Source organism: Paramormyrops kingsleyae, chromosome 7 (assembly GCF_048594095.1).
Source record: "Paramormyrops kingsleyae isolate MSU_618 chromosome 7, PKINGS_0.4, whole genome shotgun sequence".
Lineage (NCBI taxonomy): Eukaryota > Metazoa > Chordata > Actinopteri > Osteoglossiformes > Mormyridae > Paramormyrops > Paramormyrops kingsleyae.
The window spans coordinates 8,930,638-8,948,701 of record NC_132803.1 but is presented as its reverse complement, the minus strand read 5'-3'; the positions used below and the strand labels follow the sequence as shown (position 1 = coordinate 8,948,701).

The 18,064-nt window shown below is 45.8% G+C and overlaps 1 protein-coding gene across 1 annotated transcript in view; it reads right to left on the bottom strand.

Annotated features, from left to right (window-relative positions):
• The window catches only part of atp2a2b (ATPase sarcoplasmic/endoplasmic reticulum Ca2+ transporting 2b), a 31,374-nt gene extending 14,783 nt beyond the window's left edge, over positions 1-16,591 (bottom strand). Inside the window, exons 1-5 of the mRNA XM_023808641.2 lie at positions 15,938-16,591; positions 14,935-14,952; positions 14,762-14,844; positions 9,656-9,760; positions 3,550-3,688 (exon numbers count right to left, since the gene is read on the bottom strand). Of these exons, the coding sequence (XP_023664409.1) occupies positions 3,550-3,688; positions 9,656-9,760; positions 14,762-14,844; positions 14,935-14,952; positions 15,938-16,055 (463 nt within the window). The 5' untranslated portion in view covers positions 16,056-16,591. The remainder of the gene's footprint in view (positions 1-3,549; positions 3,689-9,655; positions 9,761-14,761; positions 14,845-14,934; positions 14,953-15,937) is intronic.
• Between the last annotated feature and the right edge of the window lie 1,473 nt (positions 16,592-18,064).

Sequence of the window (18,064 nt, the reverse complement as noted above, 5' to 3'; positions counted from 1 at the left end):
AGTTACGAACCACCCTATGGCACGCGATAAGGGGCGCAGGGGGCTTGTCTTCCTGTACTCGGTGAGAGTCTCACATAAGCACCACACTGTCAGAGGGGACAGGCACTGTTCAGCTGTGCCTTATATGGTTACATGATCATTTCGGTCTCTGAGTCCCAGTAATGAGGCACAATCGTCAATGGAATCTTAACAGAGAATCACAGTCCCTCCGCCCCCACATACAAAAACCGGTACACCAATTTAAAAAGAAAAGAAAAAAAAAAAGCAGAGCATTGAACTTGGTGGGAACCTGTTTCATAGAGGAATAATCAAAACATACAACATTTTTTGCAAGTGCAATTAGACCCCAGCAGGAGACCAAAATAGAATCTCTCTCATTCTTTCCAATAACATCAGGGGAAACTGGTAATTAAAAGTACCAATAAACCCTCATCAGTTTGGGGCTGCGAGAGACAGAAGTGACATATAGTGGAGTGAGGGGGAGGGGAAAGGTTTTGTTCTGGGGTTGGGGATGCTCAGGGCCCCCATTATATTAATATCTTGCTGCATAATAAAATTTTGATGGCAGTAAATGTATCCTCTGAAGAGCTAACATTAGTGCCATTCGTTGAAATGACTCCCTCAGACTTACTAGGCCAGCAACAAGTTTGTCATACAGGATCAAACAGACATAGTTCTGGGTCTTTCCTCTGCTATTCCTCCGGCCTCTCTTTCCGTTTACATGCATCAGAGTGAGATTCTCTCTTCAGATTTGCTCATTTCTTGTGGGAGAATATATAACTAGTTGATGTCACACCTCTTACCGCTTTAACAGGGAATGACAGAACCGTAAGGAAATTGTCAGAGAGATTCTGACAAATTTGTTTTTTTACGATATTTTACCTAAAAGTCTTACATAAATGGTTCGGAGTGGACATTTGATCTGCTTTATGTTACTTGGGGGGGCTCAGGGTTGGAGTGTCACCAAGGTGCGTCACTGCTGCTGCACTACAGAGCACAGGAAGTATGGGACACTGGTGAGTCAGACTGTCAGGTGATTGATTGGTAGGTTTCACAGGTCAAATACTGGGAAAAAATCTATGCTGACCAATAGATACAGGCCCTGAGGAAGGTCAAGCTGCAAAGGATTATGGGGTACATGAGCAATACACAAGGCTACAAGAAGGGGGGGTATGTGTGGGGGCACCTGTCTCCGGAGTTACAGAAACACACCCAGGGAAAATCTCTATTTATTGCCCCCTGAACTGTTTCCCAAAAACCTTTCCAAAAAGTTCCCCAGAAGCTGAAGCGGGCTTCCTGAAGGTCACACGTCGATATGGGTGCAGCCTTGTTCCGTGAGAGCAGCCTGGAGAACAGTGACACCGGCTCTAGCATTTCGGGGGGGGGGGGGGGGGGGGGGCTGATGTGCCAGATGCAGCGAGTCAGTAGATGCAGCTGTGCCTTGTCCTCAGATTTAAAAATACTCTGTTTGAAAGCCAGCTGTGGTTGCGAGGCGAGAGCACAGGGGGAAGCGGGGAGGGCTTATAGCACTGGCGGAGTGCAAGTTTCCCCTCGAGTTACACAACACTTCCTGTGGCAGTCAATGGGGCTTGATAATTGATGCAGTGCCGCGTCCAACAGACCCGACTAGACGCGCCGAACGTCCATGCCCGGCCTCTCGGACCCGAGCTGAGGTGCTCGTGGTATTCAAGACGCTCAGCCGTATCAGCGCAGCATGTTTCTGGGATGTTTAAGTTTGGCGAGCGCCCAGCCTCCCTGCAGCAATGGCACGCTGCACCCTAGCAAGGTCACATTGCATCACCCTGGCCTGGCACCAGGAAGCAGCACCCAATTCTCAGTAAAGACACGTGGCCCCCAGCACTGGCCCACAGCCGCGGGGCTGGTGTCCGTTGAGACTTTTCACATGAGAATAGAGGAAGATGACGACGACAGGGATCGGCCCGTACGGCCGGGCTGGGATGCCGAATCCCAGAAGGCTGTTCCCATGGATTACGGCATGTATTCTTCAGGCTGACATTTTAAAGTCAGGTCATCCCTTTGACCTTTAATACCCTACAGGGATTTTTTTTAATGCATTGTCGGTGTAAATTTCCCTGTTCCTTCACGCTGTATTGCAGGGCTATTCAACTCACGGTCCTCAAGGGCCAAGTCCTGCTGGTTTTCCAGCCTTCCTTCACCTGTGAGCCAGGTGTGAAGCCTCTGACCAATCAGAATCAGTAATTATTAAACCTACTACCTGGAAGAACTGAAAACAAGGCCTGGATTTGGAATCGAGGGCCTGAGTTGAATAGCCCTGCTGTATTGTGTCCCCCTCCTGTCTACATGCTCATGCCGTTTTACTGTCAAAGTCTCCCAGTCGAGCCCCGGCAGGCCTCGCTAAAGACTCCTCAGACACAAGTAAACAGAACGCTAGGTATGTTATATTACACAGACGACAGATTCTGTCCCATTCACATTCCTGCTGGAGGGCCCAGTCAGGTCAGTCTGGGCTGCTGACGTGCGGTGGTACAAAAGGCAGACTCTCTTTGAGGGTGCAAGAGATGACAGCGACCATTCGGCTGGCAGAACAGTTTGCCTTATCAATCTACCCAAGTTTAACTGCTGTATCCTGTTTCCACAGAGCTCAGCCTTTTGTTGCGCAGCTCATGAGCGTCTGGGTCCCAATTTCCCGCAAGAGGGACAGCTCTGCACCATTAGACCGAACAGAACCCGGCTGGGCAACCCGTGGGAACAGCGGGAGAGAGATCAGAGTGCTGCAGTGGGCTGCGTGTGCCGGGGGGGGGGGGCGAAGCGAGTTGATGACCCAATAAGTACACGGCAGCTCCAACCAATAGGAGACGGGCAGGAAGTACAGCAGCAGCTTCAGGGGATTACAGCAGCCATCACACTCTCGATTCAGACAGCAAAGGGCCGGTGATTGGGGGACGCAGTGTGGTGACTCAGAGCTGCCACACTCTGCGCTCACGGCTGCAGGGTGACTGTCCCCGGCTACGCGTTTGCTCTTATGAAACCTCAAGGGGTTTATAGCGCAATGACCGGCTATCGAGAGACGGCTTCTTTATCAATATTCATGCCCCATAAAACCAGGAAAGTCATGGGGTGACCGATAGATCTGTCCGCAGGCTCAGCTACCGTCCTGTGCCGAGTCCCTGCCACATCTCCGGGACGATCCCAATGCCTTTGCTAATGGCGGGCAGCACGGCAGTTACCCCAAAGGCTGAGAGTCAGTGCCAGCAGAACGTCGCAAAGAGCCGGAGCAGAACCGCGGATCTGTGCTGCGTCAGCATGCGGCCCCTACTCATTCATTGAGCTTCTCAGCTTTGCGTTTGTGTAAACTCGACCACAGCCAAAAAGCAAGGGGACGACCCTGGTGCCACCCACCCACCCAAAACCACAGACACTCTGCGAACCCGGAGCACCGACCCGCATGTTTCTGAAGACTGCTTAAGACAGTGTCCTGCACGGGTCTGACACACGGCATCTTCCGATTCCACGGATTTCCGAGCTGGTGATGTATGGAAAGTCCCGCATCAGGACGGCACCTCTCACCTGCCACCTCCACGATGTCACCAGGCACGATGTCCCTGGCCTTGATGCGCTGCACACTCTTCCTGTCCTGTCGGTAGACCTTGCCCATCTCGGGCTCATACTCCTTCAGGGCTTCAATGGCATTTTCTGCGTTTCGTTCCTGAAGAGTGAGAGCAAGGTGGGGGGGGGGGGTGCCATGTGAGCCCAGGACATAAGTAACAATAACAAATAAAGCAAAAACAGGCAAAAGGCATGACAGAGCAGAGAGACAAACTGGCACCACTGGGCAGGGGTTACAGATGCTGACTCCTTAAAAAAAAAAAAAGCAACTTCCAGCTATTAGGACTAAATACAAGTGTGAGATTCCCAAGGTCTCCAGCAGTTACTGACATTTGAAATTAAGTGACTTCATTGTCCCCTCATACCTACAGCACCTCGGACTGAACTTTTCACAAGAGGGAAAAAAAGCCTCATGCTGCCAACAATTTGTTTGGCTGGCCTGGTTTCTATGGGAACGCTCCCCACACACACAAAGCAGCTCTGGGGAAGACTTCACCATGTGGGGATTGTTCCTGGCCTCTGCCAGTTTGAGGCTGGGGACCGTGTGGTCAGACCTGAACCAACCATCCACCTCATCGTAAGCATTAAAACAGGTACATGTGAACGGCCACATTTGCTGGGAGAAATGTACCACACACATACTGGGAGCCTTGGACGCAAAATTGCCTTGGTTTTCTATAAACAGGACAGCTGCTTAAGCACTGGCCATCCGATATTCCTCGAAGGGCAACTTGAAGGGCAACTGTTGATTAACATCAGGATCCCGATATAGCAGGAACCACAACGTCACACAGCAGAACACGTCATGACATGACAAACTGCAGGCAGAGCCTGACATGATCATGCAGCTCCCAGACAATGCAACAGAGCAGGCTGAGTTAACAACAAACAGTGACCCACCAGAGGCTTAAATGCCTCCCCCAGTATTTACTGGGGAGGGCAGCTGCTGCTGGTTGCTGAGGGAGGACAGTTTGCTGTCTATGCATGGGCTGATGGTTGCCATCATACAGTGGAAAAGAGCGTTTTAAATAGATTTATCATCATTGCCCCTCTTGCTTTATGGGGGCGTTTAGGAATTACCACCTTTGAGGGATAGAAACAGCAACTATTAGTAAACATCCCCAAAAACAAGTCATGGTTTTCTTCAAGTTCTGTGCCTTCCTGGTCCAATTAAGGATTTCTAACTCCAGTCTTACCAAAGTCAGTTTCCATCCAAAAATGCCTGGACACAAAAGCTCAGCCTGAGACATAGCTGCTGTTGTGGCTCTAGTTTCCAGCAGTCAGCTGAACAGACAAAAACACTGAACCCCTGCAAAAATCTGCCCGTCTCGAGCATCTGACGGCATGAGGAATTACCCAGGCAGAAAAATAATTAGCTGCCATGTTTTGTCAAGTGAAGCAGGAACCTTCAATCTGTGCAATGAACTTGAGGGACCTTAACCCTTTCTATAACTTGCTGCAGCTGAGCAGAGACATGCTGAAATAAAGCAGGTCCCCCAGGGGTACGGGACCCCCAATAAGAGTCCTCTTCTGCTGCCAAACCAGCTCAACTTGGCAAAGAGAAAAACGCTACAATCGGAAGCCTATCTTGGACAATCTACCACAGGGGCACAAACAGCCTGAAGACAATAAGGAAAAGGTGAGTCAGGCACCATTGAAAATGACCACTGCTACATTCTTTCGACATGGAAATTCAAGATAGGTAGGCCTGTCACGATAAATTTTGCTGGACGATAAATTGTCCCAGGAATTATTGCGATAATAATATTGTCGTTGTGAGACGATTTTCAACTGATGTAATGATAATGGCATATTAATGCAAGTACACCCTTTCAACGATCAATAAACTTTCATTTCTAAACAACATTTAACACTGGGACAATTAATTGATTTATCGGAATCAGAACACGCAGGAAAAGCCTCACGACCAAACAATGACTAGTGTTTTTTCCCTAAAGCATGAAGAGAACATGTCAAAGATAAGAGCATTCATCATGTTCATATGAACAGTTCCAATTTCATTTTAGAGGATTCCCTGTGAAACCAAAACCTGAACTGAGCCTTACAGAATTAAGGGCTTCCAGAAGTCAACCACAATCCATCAGTGGGGTGGGGAAAAAAAGCCACAAATCTAAGCAGTGTTCAGATACTGTCAGAGTTTCCTGGGAAAATTCCAGAAACAAACTACAGGTAAAAATGCCACTGAGCACTGAAAGGTCAGGTGAAAGGTTGATGAAGTTTACAAAAAAACAACAGAATTTCACAGTGCACATCGGGAAAATAAGGGATTGTCACACAGCAAGAGACACCACTGCATGCGAGAGGGTCCATAATTGTAACAGTTACCTTCAAAAGTATTGGCTTACAGTAAAGTTTCCGGTTGGGTTTGTATGTTCTGAGGAATGCATTACCCACTAGGGATGCTCATTTCGATTAATTTTCCCAACCGACAACCGCCATTCGTTAACCGAACATTAACCGTTAACTGATTAGATTAGAATATTAAATTCCTCTGGGGTCGGCGGTCCCGCCGGCGGGATCTGACAGAAATTTCGCCAAACCATTTAAATAACTCTGCGAGGTTTTATCATATACACATTTAAAAAACACCCTCAGAAACCTTGGACGGTCTACTTTTCAAATATATATATAGGTAGAAACTAAATATATTTTTATAGCTTCGTGATACGAATAGAAAGAACAAGAGTGACTGACTTAAGCGTCTGCGTCTCGAAGCGGCTCAGATCACCCACCCACTTGCAAATCGCGCTATTCGCATGATAACAACATGATAATCCGACAGTTAGTATTGGATAAAGAAATATGTGAATACACCCATTGTAACCGAAATAAAACAAGAGCACATGTCTGGGTAGTGTTTACACCGATTGGCTACAATATAGCACACAGATACGTCTCTGCCGCTGAAGCTTTGCGCCAGTGTTTCCATTTTCAGCAGCAAAGCTCGTACCTGTGTTCATGGCTCAGTGGGCTAAGCCTGTGTGCCTGTAATCACAGTCGCCGATTCAAACCCAGTGTATTTAGAATGTGAAAAGCGATCTTCAGCTGAGATGCCACAAAACTTCATACTACTACTAATAATTAAAATATATATAAAAACATTTTAAAACCGTTTAACTGATAGTAATATTCGGTCAAAATTAATTATTTCGGTTAACGGTTAAACGGTCAAAAGGAGCATCCCTATTACCCACTCAAACAGCAGATCTTCAGGAATTCTAGTGCCCTTAAGGCACTGATTCAAGAGCCCATCAGGGTATTTTGGACAGATTCCTTGAAGGGCGAGGATGCACCCTCTCAAATTAATATTCCAAGAAGTTAGTCTTAAAGCATGTCTTTATATGGGAAAAAATTATGTTGGAATGCTGTGGAGAGGGAATTGAGGGTTAATTAAGATCTACAACTGTACTTCATAAGAGTCTACATTTCCCATATGTTGAGATTTTTGTTATACAACACAGACTAGTGTTTTGGAGAGGGGGAGAGAGAGAGAAAAACAGTTGTTGCACAATTTCCTGCCTTCCTCAATACTCTTAGTACACCTGATTTACATCTTTCTATTAGAACTCCCTTTTCGCACATCTGTATCCACAACAATCTGGAGGTCCCTGTATTTACACAGTCTTACCAGAAGCTGGTTACATAGCAACACATTTAAAAAACACCTCCAAGATGCACCCAGCGACCCAGTTCCAAGACCTATTTTCAGCGGCTTTTGACATCTTACATTTCCCATTGAGGCTTTACGGTTTCAGGCAAGTGTTAAAGTTTACAGTGGACCCTGCCACATCCCTTAGGAGGCCGGTCTCTCTTACAGTGGACCCTGCCACATCCCTTAGGAGGCCAGTCTCTCTTACAGTGGACCCTGCCACATCCCTTAGGAGGCCGGTCTCTCTTACAGTGGACCCTGCCACATCCCTTAGGAGGCCAGTCTCTCTTACAGTGGACCCTGCCACATCCCTTAGGAGGCCGGTCTCTCTTACAGTGGACCCTGCCACATCCCTTAGGAGGCCGGTCTCTCTTACAGTGGACCTTGCCACATCCCTTAGGAGGCCGGTCTCTCTTAAGGTGAACCCTGCCACATCCCTTAGGAGGCCGGTCTCTCTTAAGGTGAACCCTGCCACATCCCTTAGGAGGCCGGTCTCTCTTACAGTGGACCCTGCCACATCCCTTAGGCCAGTCTCTCTTACAGTTTACCCTGCCTCATCCCTTAGGAGGCTGGTCTCTATCAGTCATGGGTCGAATGGGCAACAGGGACCACCTGGCCCTCCTACCATAGATGTGCACATCCCCATACAATCCTCTGGGCCTCTAGGCCAGTTAGCCAATATTGGCCCAGCAGTGACAGACCCCCTTCAGCTGCCCACCATAATTTTGAGCTGCATTTTATCTATGGCTTTGTTTTAGCCAAAATGCAGAACATTCAGACCACAAGGGCCATGCAGATGTAATGGAAGCACAAAGTGAAACTGATGATCTAATTTGGCACTTTTCCAGTTTCCCTTCCACAGTGGGGTCTCAAAAACTCAAAATGCTGCTCCCAAAAATGGGGATGTTAATTTCAGCCTCGTCAATTGGTTAAAGAATGGACTGTGATCCATAGGCTGTACAAGTACTGGGGTGGGTGACGGTGGTGGTGGTGTCCAGTACATTCCAATAGAACATTAGGCATTTATACTTCTGGGTAATTTTGTAAGTGTGGGCCAATATTGCCATTGTAACTACAGCCTATTGCCTAAACCAAAAACCCCAAGTGAGAGCATCAGCTTTAAGTACAACCGAACTTCCACTACATGCTAAGAGACACCTGGATGTCTAACAACGGCATGACCCTGCCAGAGACATCGGAGATGAATTCCAGAACACAAAGCTTGCATCCTCTTCCCAAACCTCAGTTCCAATGCAGCCAACCTCAGCAGCCAGAATAGCAGACCACCAAGAAACAGGACTGAGACAGCATGTTCTTGCTTTGTGGTAAATCCTATGTTCACAGCAATGAGGTAAACGAACGAATGCCTTACCCAAAACTCAATGATTACCATAGCTACTGTCTCCCTGTGAAGACAAACTTACTGTTGCCCCATCTCATCTCAAAAACACTAAATTGCAAAGGAAAAAAGTGGGTGTAGTAGGAGATGATGATGAACCAACGGGCCAAAACATTTAACTGCCAAGTCCTTATACACACTCAAGAAAAACATGTCAGATCAAAGAGGGGGAAAAAGGGGGAGCGACTTTGACGGCATATGATAATGATAATTATTGCTAGGAAGATATTCATGTTCACACTACATACCGTTCATAGCTTTACTGCACATTTTTTTATATTCAACACCATGAGTAACCATACCTGAAGTTAAGATTAAGTAATTCCATCTATCCATTTTCTGTACCCGTTTGTCCAATTCAGGTTTGTGGGGGTTTGGAGCCTATCCCAGAGGCTACGGGAGCAAGGCAGGGAACAACCCAGGATGGGGCGCCAACTCATCGCAGGGCACACACACACATGCATACCTATGGGGCAATTTGGTAACTTAACATGTTTTTGGACTGGGGGGTGAACCAGAGTACCTGAATAAAACCCCACGACGACACAGGGCATTCAAGTCTCCATGGCAGAGACTGAAACCCTAATGCCAGGTGTGAGAACGGTAACCACTGCACCACAGCATCACCCACAAAGCAATTCTAAAACTAATTCATTATATTGGCAACAAAAACATCTAAACCAGGCACTTGGTTTTGGTAACAATGCTCTGAAACAGGCTTGTTTCTGATGGCTCTACAGTTAGACATTCCGTTAAAAAACATTCGTATAGTGGGAAAAGTAAAAGTAGTTCTGTGAACAATCACTGAAGACCGCCACACTGAAGCAAGCTGGGAGGTGGGTTTAATTACTCATTGCGGGAAAAAGCAACCTGGCGTCGTTTCCAACGGTTACTAAGCCAAATCAGCAAAAACAGACTGAGCATAAGAGGACAACCAGCCCTGGCACCAAGAAGGACAAGTCGGCATGGGTGAGAAGCAATGATAGGAGCCACCTCACCTGCCACACCCCGACGATGGCGTTGGCTATGAGGATCAGCAGGATAACAAACGGCTCCACGAACGCCGTGATAGTCTTCTCGCCATCTTCGAAGCAGGCCAGCACCTGGGAGGACGGGAAAGCAAGCCTGCAGTTAGCACTGTGTCTCACACACCAAAGACCACACACAGAATTAAAAAGGACATAACATCAAAATTAAAGTTATCTAATGGAAATATTAACTGTGAATTGAGCCCTGCAACAGGTAAGTCTATGCATCCAGTCCACAGAGCGGAACCAGTACAAGGTAAGCGCGAGTGTTTCGCTCACATTTGCGGCTAAAATAGACCTGCGATAGAAATGTATTTACGGGCATGTGTGAATAAAAAAGTATAACAAGATTCAGCCCAAGCAGCCCCTATTTTTCCAAAAACAAAAACACTGATAACACAACAGCAGTGAAAATGATGCTGTCGTAGTTTAATTAACATGGAGCTGGAGCCTGTCTACACACTAAGAGAAAAGAGACGGTTCCGTTACAGAGATGGTGAACTCAGGTGGAGTGAAGGAAAACAACAGCAGTGCTTGTGATCGCTACTAAAGGTTTACTGGTAAAGAGCTGGCGAGAGTCATTAATCAAACCAGCTGTTCAACAAGCTGAAAGGTGAAAAGTGACGTTTTCAGCTGCTCCCATTCACTGCCGTTTCTCTTCCACAGCAGCAAGGCTACAGTAAAGCTATACAAGTTAAAATAGAAGCTGTTTGTATGCAGATAAACTGTTAGCTTAGTTTGACACAATATTTAAATTTGGTAACTTGCAGCAGGCTGACAGCAGCCGTCACACTTTGTCGCAGTGATACCTGCAGCATGCAGGGGTGAGTCTAAAGGGGAGCGTGGGGTGTACTCAACTACATCTATTTCAAGGCTAATAATATTATTTTGCAGATTTAGATTAATATGAATAATATTACATAATATAAATATTATATAAAAATTAGCCACCCCCCTCCCCCAACAGCCTTGGGCCAGTAAAAAACTTTGAGACACTGAATTATCCAACCGCCACATGCTCCTTTAAAGGCTCACACACACACACACTCATTCTCTAACACACACACACACTCACCTTCACTTACACACACACATTCTGTAACACACACACACACACACACACACACACACACACACCTTCACTTACACACACACATGAACATGCACACACCATTCCTACCTCATCCAGGAGATACAATCCTGTCAGAACTTTTTTTATGCCTCCTATAAATGTACAAGAATAGAGAGTAAAGGCCATTTTAATTTATGCCTTAGTTTAAGATATATGTATACCTTTTTTCAGTAATTTTATGACATTATTTTACTTATTTTTGCATTTAAGAAAACCAAATATTACATAAATGCACCAAAAAGGGTTTAGTTCTTTTGCCATTTGTATGGAGTTCAATCATTAAAAATCCTAAAAAGGAAACCCATGAGTTGTTCATTTTAAGAGACCTGTCTATCTTTTTCTTTTTTGAAGTTACTGTTGCTCTTTAATAAGACAAAAGTATTTCTTATCCGATTACTTGATTGATGGAATAATCGATAGAATACTCGATTACTAAAATAAATCGATAGCTGCAGCCCTAGACACAAAACTACCAGGCCTCATTTCACGACATTTGCATTTCAGAGCCAGCGATGTGTGTGTGTGTGTGTGTGTGTGAGAGAGAGACACACACTGCGTGCACCCAAACCGAATTCTGCTCAGCAATGTCAAATGTGTGGGGGAGGGGGTGGATCTCACATTAGTCCCTATTAGGACATGAGCAGTCGCCGAAAATCCAGTCACTCAGAAGTCACTGTGGTAAACACAAGTTCCCAGCTGTAAAGACCATGTCGGTAGGTAGTGTGCTGCCCCACTCGACAACCAGCAAGCATGTTCATCATGGAAACATCTCATGTCAAAAGCTCCCTTTTGACGACGAAACGTATCTGTCCCAGCAGCAAGACTGCCTCACAACGCGAGCGACATCAGTCTCCCTTTCCAAAAAGGGTGTGTAAATTTTGTCGTTCCAAGTGATTTTTTTACACGTCCAGGCACGTCAGAGTACGATACGAATCCTCAAGTGCCAGCGAGATTCACACCACACCCTCAGATCCAGGAGTCTCCTCTGCAATTCCCTCACCATTCCAGCGCTACCTTGAGACCAACCTGGGGCAAAGATGAACCACAAAGCACACTCATCTCAAACAGCAGAGCAACAGGTATACAGCTGTAGTGTTGTTCGGCTATAATGGACATGCAGTTCGACCTACAAGGCGTGTGGCGTGCCGGTGATATCCACCGTAGATACGTACGTAGTCGGGATTATTAATAGACACGCATCTGGTCAGGTATAATCTATACCACAAGTCTGTCTGCTGAGGTGTGGCATGAGGAAATGGTGTCCTGTAGTTGTGTTCTGGGCATACAGCAACTCTGGATATAACTAACTGTTCTGCCAGGTCCCTTGAAGTCCGTTATAACTGGATTGTACTGTAATAACATTTCCTCAGGCAATCACAGATCACTTACCATGCCCTGAAGGTGAGAATCTTTAGAGGAACAACGAATGCCACCTTACTGGCCCCTCCCCACCTCCTCTGACTGAATAACGGCCATGTCGAGCTGACAAACCACCATAAAACTCGCATCACTGGACTTTGAATCCTGCATGACCTACACCATGAGAGTCTCGCTTCCTTTCATTTATTTATTTTTCACGTTTCAAGACTAGTCAAACCACGACATCCACATTCCCAGGAACCCAAAAAAAACAAACAAAGAGAAAGCAGCACAAGACATCAACAATGACAACTGGTCACACCCAAAACAACTATCAAGTCTTTAAAAGCCACCTGAATCACAGTAAGTCAGCTTCTATCCCAAGAAACCGAGTGTGAAAAGAAGTTACTCTGGGCAGGGTGATCAAAGGCAACACTGACTCACCACTTCAACTGAACAGCACAACTGGGGATTAAATTGGGGGAGGGTACCCAAATCATCCCCGTTGGACACCCCTTAAGAACACACAGACCCAGAACTAAGAGACTGACAAGCTGGGAGGCACCCATTCACAAGAACTACACATTAAAGCCAGAGTAATCAAGGTCTATAACAGACAGCAACATCAGGGGATGAATACAAGAGCTGGATGCTACCACTATGCGATCTGCCAACTATGATAAGACCAAGGTGTCAACCCATTCATCCGTTACTGCCTGTTATAGACTTTTAGCCACAACTGACAGTCCTGGGAGAAGCAGATGAAGTTAACATAGGTCAGATCGAACCGTGTCACACGTAGATGCAAGCAAAAAAAATCCAAGACATTAATACTAAAAACATTGGGAAGTGCAGTAGAAGCAGTGTGAAAGAGTCATGCACTGGTCGGAACCATGCACCAGACTAACAAAACACTCAACCAACAACTGATGAAGAAAATGAGGCTTTAAAGAAGAGCGTAAACAATATTACTGTAAACGGTCATTGAGCCCCTGCTTGTCAGGGGGACAAATTAACCAACGATAAACTGAAGTCTCATTTCACTGATCACCTCTCACCATGAAAGAGGCTCCTCACAGTCTCTCATACTTGTACGACTTGAAGAGGTATCTATAGCCCTACTGCAGATACAGGTCTGCAAGGCCAACATGGGCACCTACAACTGTTGGGAGGTGGCCGTGTCATGGCCATTATCAAAAAGGTACTTCCTGCGTGCCAGTGGCCCATAATGGGATAAACAAAGTTGTGACAAGGTGAGAAAAAGGAGGGATCAAGGCCACCAGTGTCACTTGCAAGCATGACATGCAACTGCTGGGGACAGTGTGTGGCTCAGCCTCAGTACCTGTGATTGGAAGGTTGTCGGTTCGAGCCCCAGCAGACCAGTCATGTGCATGGGCTCTTGAGCGAGGCCCCTAAGCCCCAGCTACAGGGGTGCTGAACGCTGGCTAACCCTACGCTGTGACCCCAAAGTATGAACTCATTAGTTTTGGTTTTGCATGCCTAATGTAGATCAAGGTGGGGTAGGCCAAGATAATTTCCCTGTGGGAGTTAATAAAATTACTATTCAATTTTATATCGTTACCAAAAAAGCAAAAGGCCAGCGTGTGAGATCCCAGACACTCACTGTGTGGTCCTCTCCTTTTTCATGGGTTACATATCCCACCTCATCAACTACACAATAAGCAGTTCCAGCCTAGTTTACTCTTATACTAGTTTATTTTCCTTGATGCACTTGTCACTTCCATTACAGAGCTACCAGATTTTTTTTTTGGAACGACCGCACAGCTAAAAAGCTGATGACAGCAGCCCTCACATACCAGCGAACGACCCACCAAGCAGACTGATAAATGTTTTAAGCGCGTGCAAAGGCAAATGACAGGCGGTAATTCAATCACAGCTGTCACCACCATTCCGAGAGAGGCCGCCTGGCATTGACCCCCAATGGCCCCCCAACACACTCAAACGTAACCCAAGACGGTTCAACAGCATGTATGACAACATTCGTCTAGCCGAGCTAATCCAACCCCAGCTTCATCCTCAACCTAAGTGAAAACATTTGCCTTATTTCCTCCTAAACTGGACCAGTACATGTCAGTCTGGTCCATTTTCTCTGGGGAAACAGAGGCTAAACACTGCTTATTTTCATTAATTCCCACATTAAAGTGTGCTTATGTAATGAAACACAAACTGGCTAAAAAGCGAAACCTAGACTGGAATAATACTACAGGTTTCTGCCTCCAAGAGTAAATTATATATCAAAATGTTTGTAATAAGATATTCATAAAAACTGAAAAATACTGCACAATATCCTAAAAGGAAAACTATCAACCACACTTTGTCACTATGTGAGCAAAATGATACATAAAATTGAGAAAAAAAATGAAGTCTGCACAGAATGCCCAATACGACATAATGACAATCATTATTTCAACAGGGTCCTGCGCATCAGTTGCTACTCAAGTTAATGCATTACTCGTGTTTGTACTATAGGAAAGGATTCAGCCTGGGCAACTTCAGGTCATTTATAAAAGCAGAAAACAGGCGGATGTCATTCAGACCAGGGACACGGATAGGATCATACTTACGAAAGATATACAGGCTGCCAGGAGTAAAATACGGACTAACAAATCTTCAAACTGTTCAACGACGAGTTCCCATAAAGATTTCCCTGTAGAAGGAGCAAAGCGGCAGAACTGTCAGTCTGGGGGAGGGGGTGCATTTAAGATATACATCAATTAGCGTCATATTTATCGCTTACCCTCCTCGGCTGGCAGCTCTGCGGGCCAGAAGATCCAAAGAACATGCCAGAAACGAAAGAAACAGGCGGAAAAGTTAGAGAGCAAGCAACGGGCTGGGAATACTTAACAGGTTGCCATCGGCAGAAGGGTGTCGTTGTAGAAATTAGGTAATTTGCACGCGAGAGCTGCTGGAATGCAGAACTTTTTTTTTTAATATAAAAAAAGCTACTTCTTGTAGTTTCCCAATCTTAAGGCGAGCTGTGGCACGCTGGTGTGCTTTCGCGATACGCGGCAAAATTACTGTAAAGAGCCACAACACGTAATCCCGGTCGGATTAAAGACCTTTTACTTTAGATGCGAGTGTCGTGTGCGCAACGGGGAAAAAGTGGGGTGCGTTGCAAAAGTGTCAGATTAGCGCCGCATTGCTCGGGCGACGTTGATCAATGTCACCCTGAGCGGCTTGGGGTGATAAGGCTGGGGAGGATGATCACAACCTGCTCAGTGAGCCGTGTTTCACGGACACAAGGTGGGCCGCAACCCCTCCTCCCCCACAATACTAACCCCATCGGTAAAATCAGATTAGCTACCTAAAACCACCGCCGTGTGTCCGGTATCTAACGCCACTTACAGATACTACGGAGCACACCTGACGTGTGTCGGGAGTGGTAACCAGGACGCCAGAGTCAGCTCACCGTAGCACCATAACAGTGTGAAACCTGAGAGGCCTATGCCGGCTTCCACAACCACGAAGCGGGTTAGCTCGAACCAAAAGAACAAAAAAAAAATCAGATATAACCCCCACTTCCAGACGAAGAGCTACAAATATCCCGATTAAATTTATTTCAAGATTTGTGTGCCCAGACACGGCAAAAGGCGATCCCCTCAGACCCACGAGGTTGCAACATAATGACGTAAGCACTTTTTCCCGTACTCTCCGGCATGCCGGCAGGTACCGTACCCCCGTGCCTTCCAAAACAACGAAAATAACCCATATGTTGATATTCATGGAAAGATTTCTCTCACCATTGGGCCCCCATTTTTCCTTTTGCCTCTTGACCTGCTCCGAGGCCAGACCCGTGCTCTCGTTGACGCTGAAATAGCTGTAAACCTCCTCCACGGTCTTTGTGTGAGCGTTCTCCATGGCGGACAGTCTTCACCCGGTACAGTTTCACTTTATGTCAGGGTTCCCCAACTCCTGCACTTTCAACTGGCGATCTTTCAGGTTTAAAATCCTCCCCGATAAGATTTTGTTAAATAACGGACAAATGCATTTAAAAAAACACTCCCGGCAGAAGGTGGCTGGCACGCTAGTGAAGAGAGAATCGTGGAGAATGAAGGTCCCGCCTCGATCTGTAGCCGGCTCTGTTAAGGATTACACAGAAATTAAATTATGTTTAAATTGCATATTTGTCACCAACGAACCAGGGTGGGTTCAGAAAGGCCGCTTTTCCGAGTGAAGAATCTGTCGCCCCCCACCACTCCGGGGAATTTTCAGCGCCGCTTGTGAGAGACCCGCCGTCAATGCCACTGGCTGCGCTGCGTTGCGGTTACGGTGGAACGGACGTGCGTCCTTCGCGTGCTCCTCCACTAGCGGCTCCCAGCTTCAGCGCCAATCGGCTTTCAGGGCCGCCCGGCCGGCCCCGCTCCTCGCGCAGCGGCTGCTGCTCGCATGTGGAGTGCGCTCATTGGCTGGAGCCAGCCCGGATATCTCCCCATTCCCTTCCTCTCTTTGGTCCTTTTGAAAAGACTGGGATCAGCTGATCGTCTTCGTTTCCCCATATATATTTTTTTTAAGAAACATGCATAAGGTTTATGAAAGTGTTACTCGTATCATCGTCTTCTTCTTCTTTATTATTATTATTACTATTATTATTATTAACAACAATAAGCACTATGTGCTTTGGACCCTTAAAGAAGAAGAAGAAATCTAATATGCAGGAGTGCATCTAACTTAGCCACAACATGTCAAAAGCAAGAGGCCAGATCATGTGAACTCAAATATTATTTTCGGTCTTCTTTTTTTTAAGTGTTCAGGGTAATTTATAACCGGCGAGTCGGCAATGCAACGTGTTGGGATCCGTATGTAGGTATAATTTTGTGTTTTTTTATGGTCGCATCTGTTGAGGATACAGTAGCTGTTATGGAAATTAGGCAGTAATCGAATCCCTTGGAAACAAACAGCATATGATATACCCATAATTTAAACCATATTCATTAAATAAAGTAAAACGTAAAAAATTCGCGCTGTCGCCTTCACTGCAAACAGTAACGTGTGCAGGTAAAATAGGGGGAAATTAGTGTTGTGATAGATACAATTTTTTAATGTGATTCGGTCAACACACTAAGCTGTCAGTGTTTCATTTGTGTTTTGGTTCAAGTGAAAACTGCGTTCTGGGCCAGTTCTGAGGAAGGACGTATCGAGCCAAGTAGGGGGTGGAGGGCAGCCAACATGTCATCGAAGGCGCAGTCAAGTGATTTTTAAAGTGTAAAAGGTTGGTAAAGGCTTGTGCTGCAGCTTCAGTGATAACCAAAAGATACAGACCCATGTAAAACAACTTTGCGTAATCGTGATTTGTAACGTAACCAAAAGATACACAATAAGCAGTTCCAGCCTGAGGTCTGCCAGAAGTTATGCAGACTAGATTTATATCTAAACACATACGATGTACAAAATACTGGAGCTTCTATATTAATTATGAAGAGAAACTTTAAATAGGAATTTATAATTTAGTCATTGCGTGATCAATCAGTGCAATATGCATTAGTATCCTATGGATAATATACCAGTGACATACAACTGAATGCATGGTCAGACAGTTCCTGGAGCAACTGTGGGTTTGGGGCCTTGCTTTGCTTGTTAAAATACATTTACTTATTTAGTAGAACCTGCAACCTTCTGATCACTAGCACAGCATCATAACCTGTCACACACCATCCATCAGTTACTGTATAAACTACAGTAACACCTGACACAACTAATACATAATTATTGCAATTCTACTACAGCTGCAGCTTCCAGTGCAATTTCTGTTAATGTCCAGTGACAGAAGAATTGAAATTACCCGGATGTGTTTTTCTAACACCAAAAAGCAAATGATCAATACCCACAGAAAAGCACTTAAAGAAAGAAAGAAAAACAAAGAATAAGAA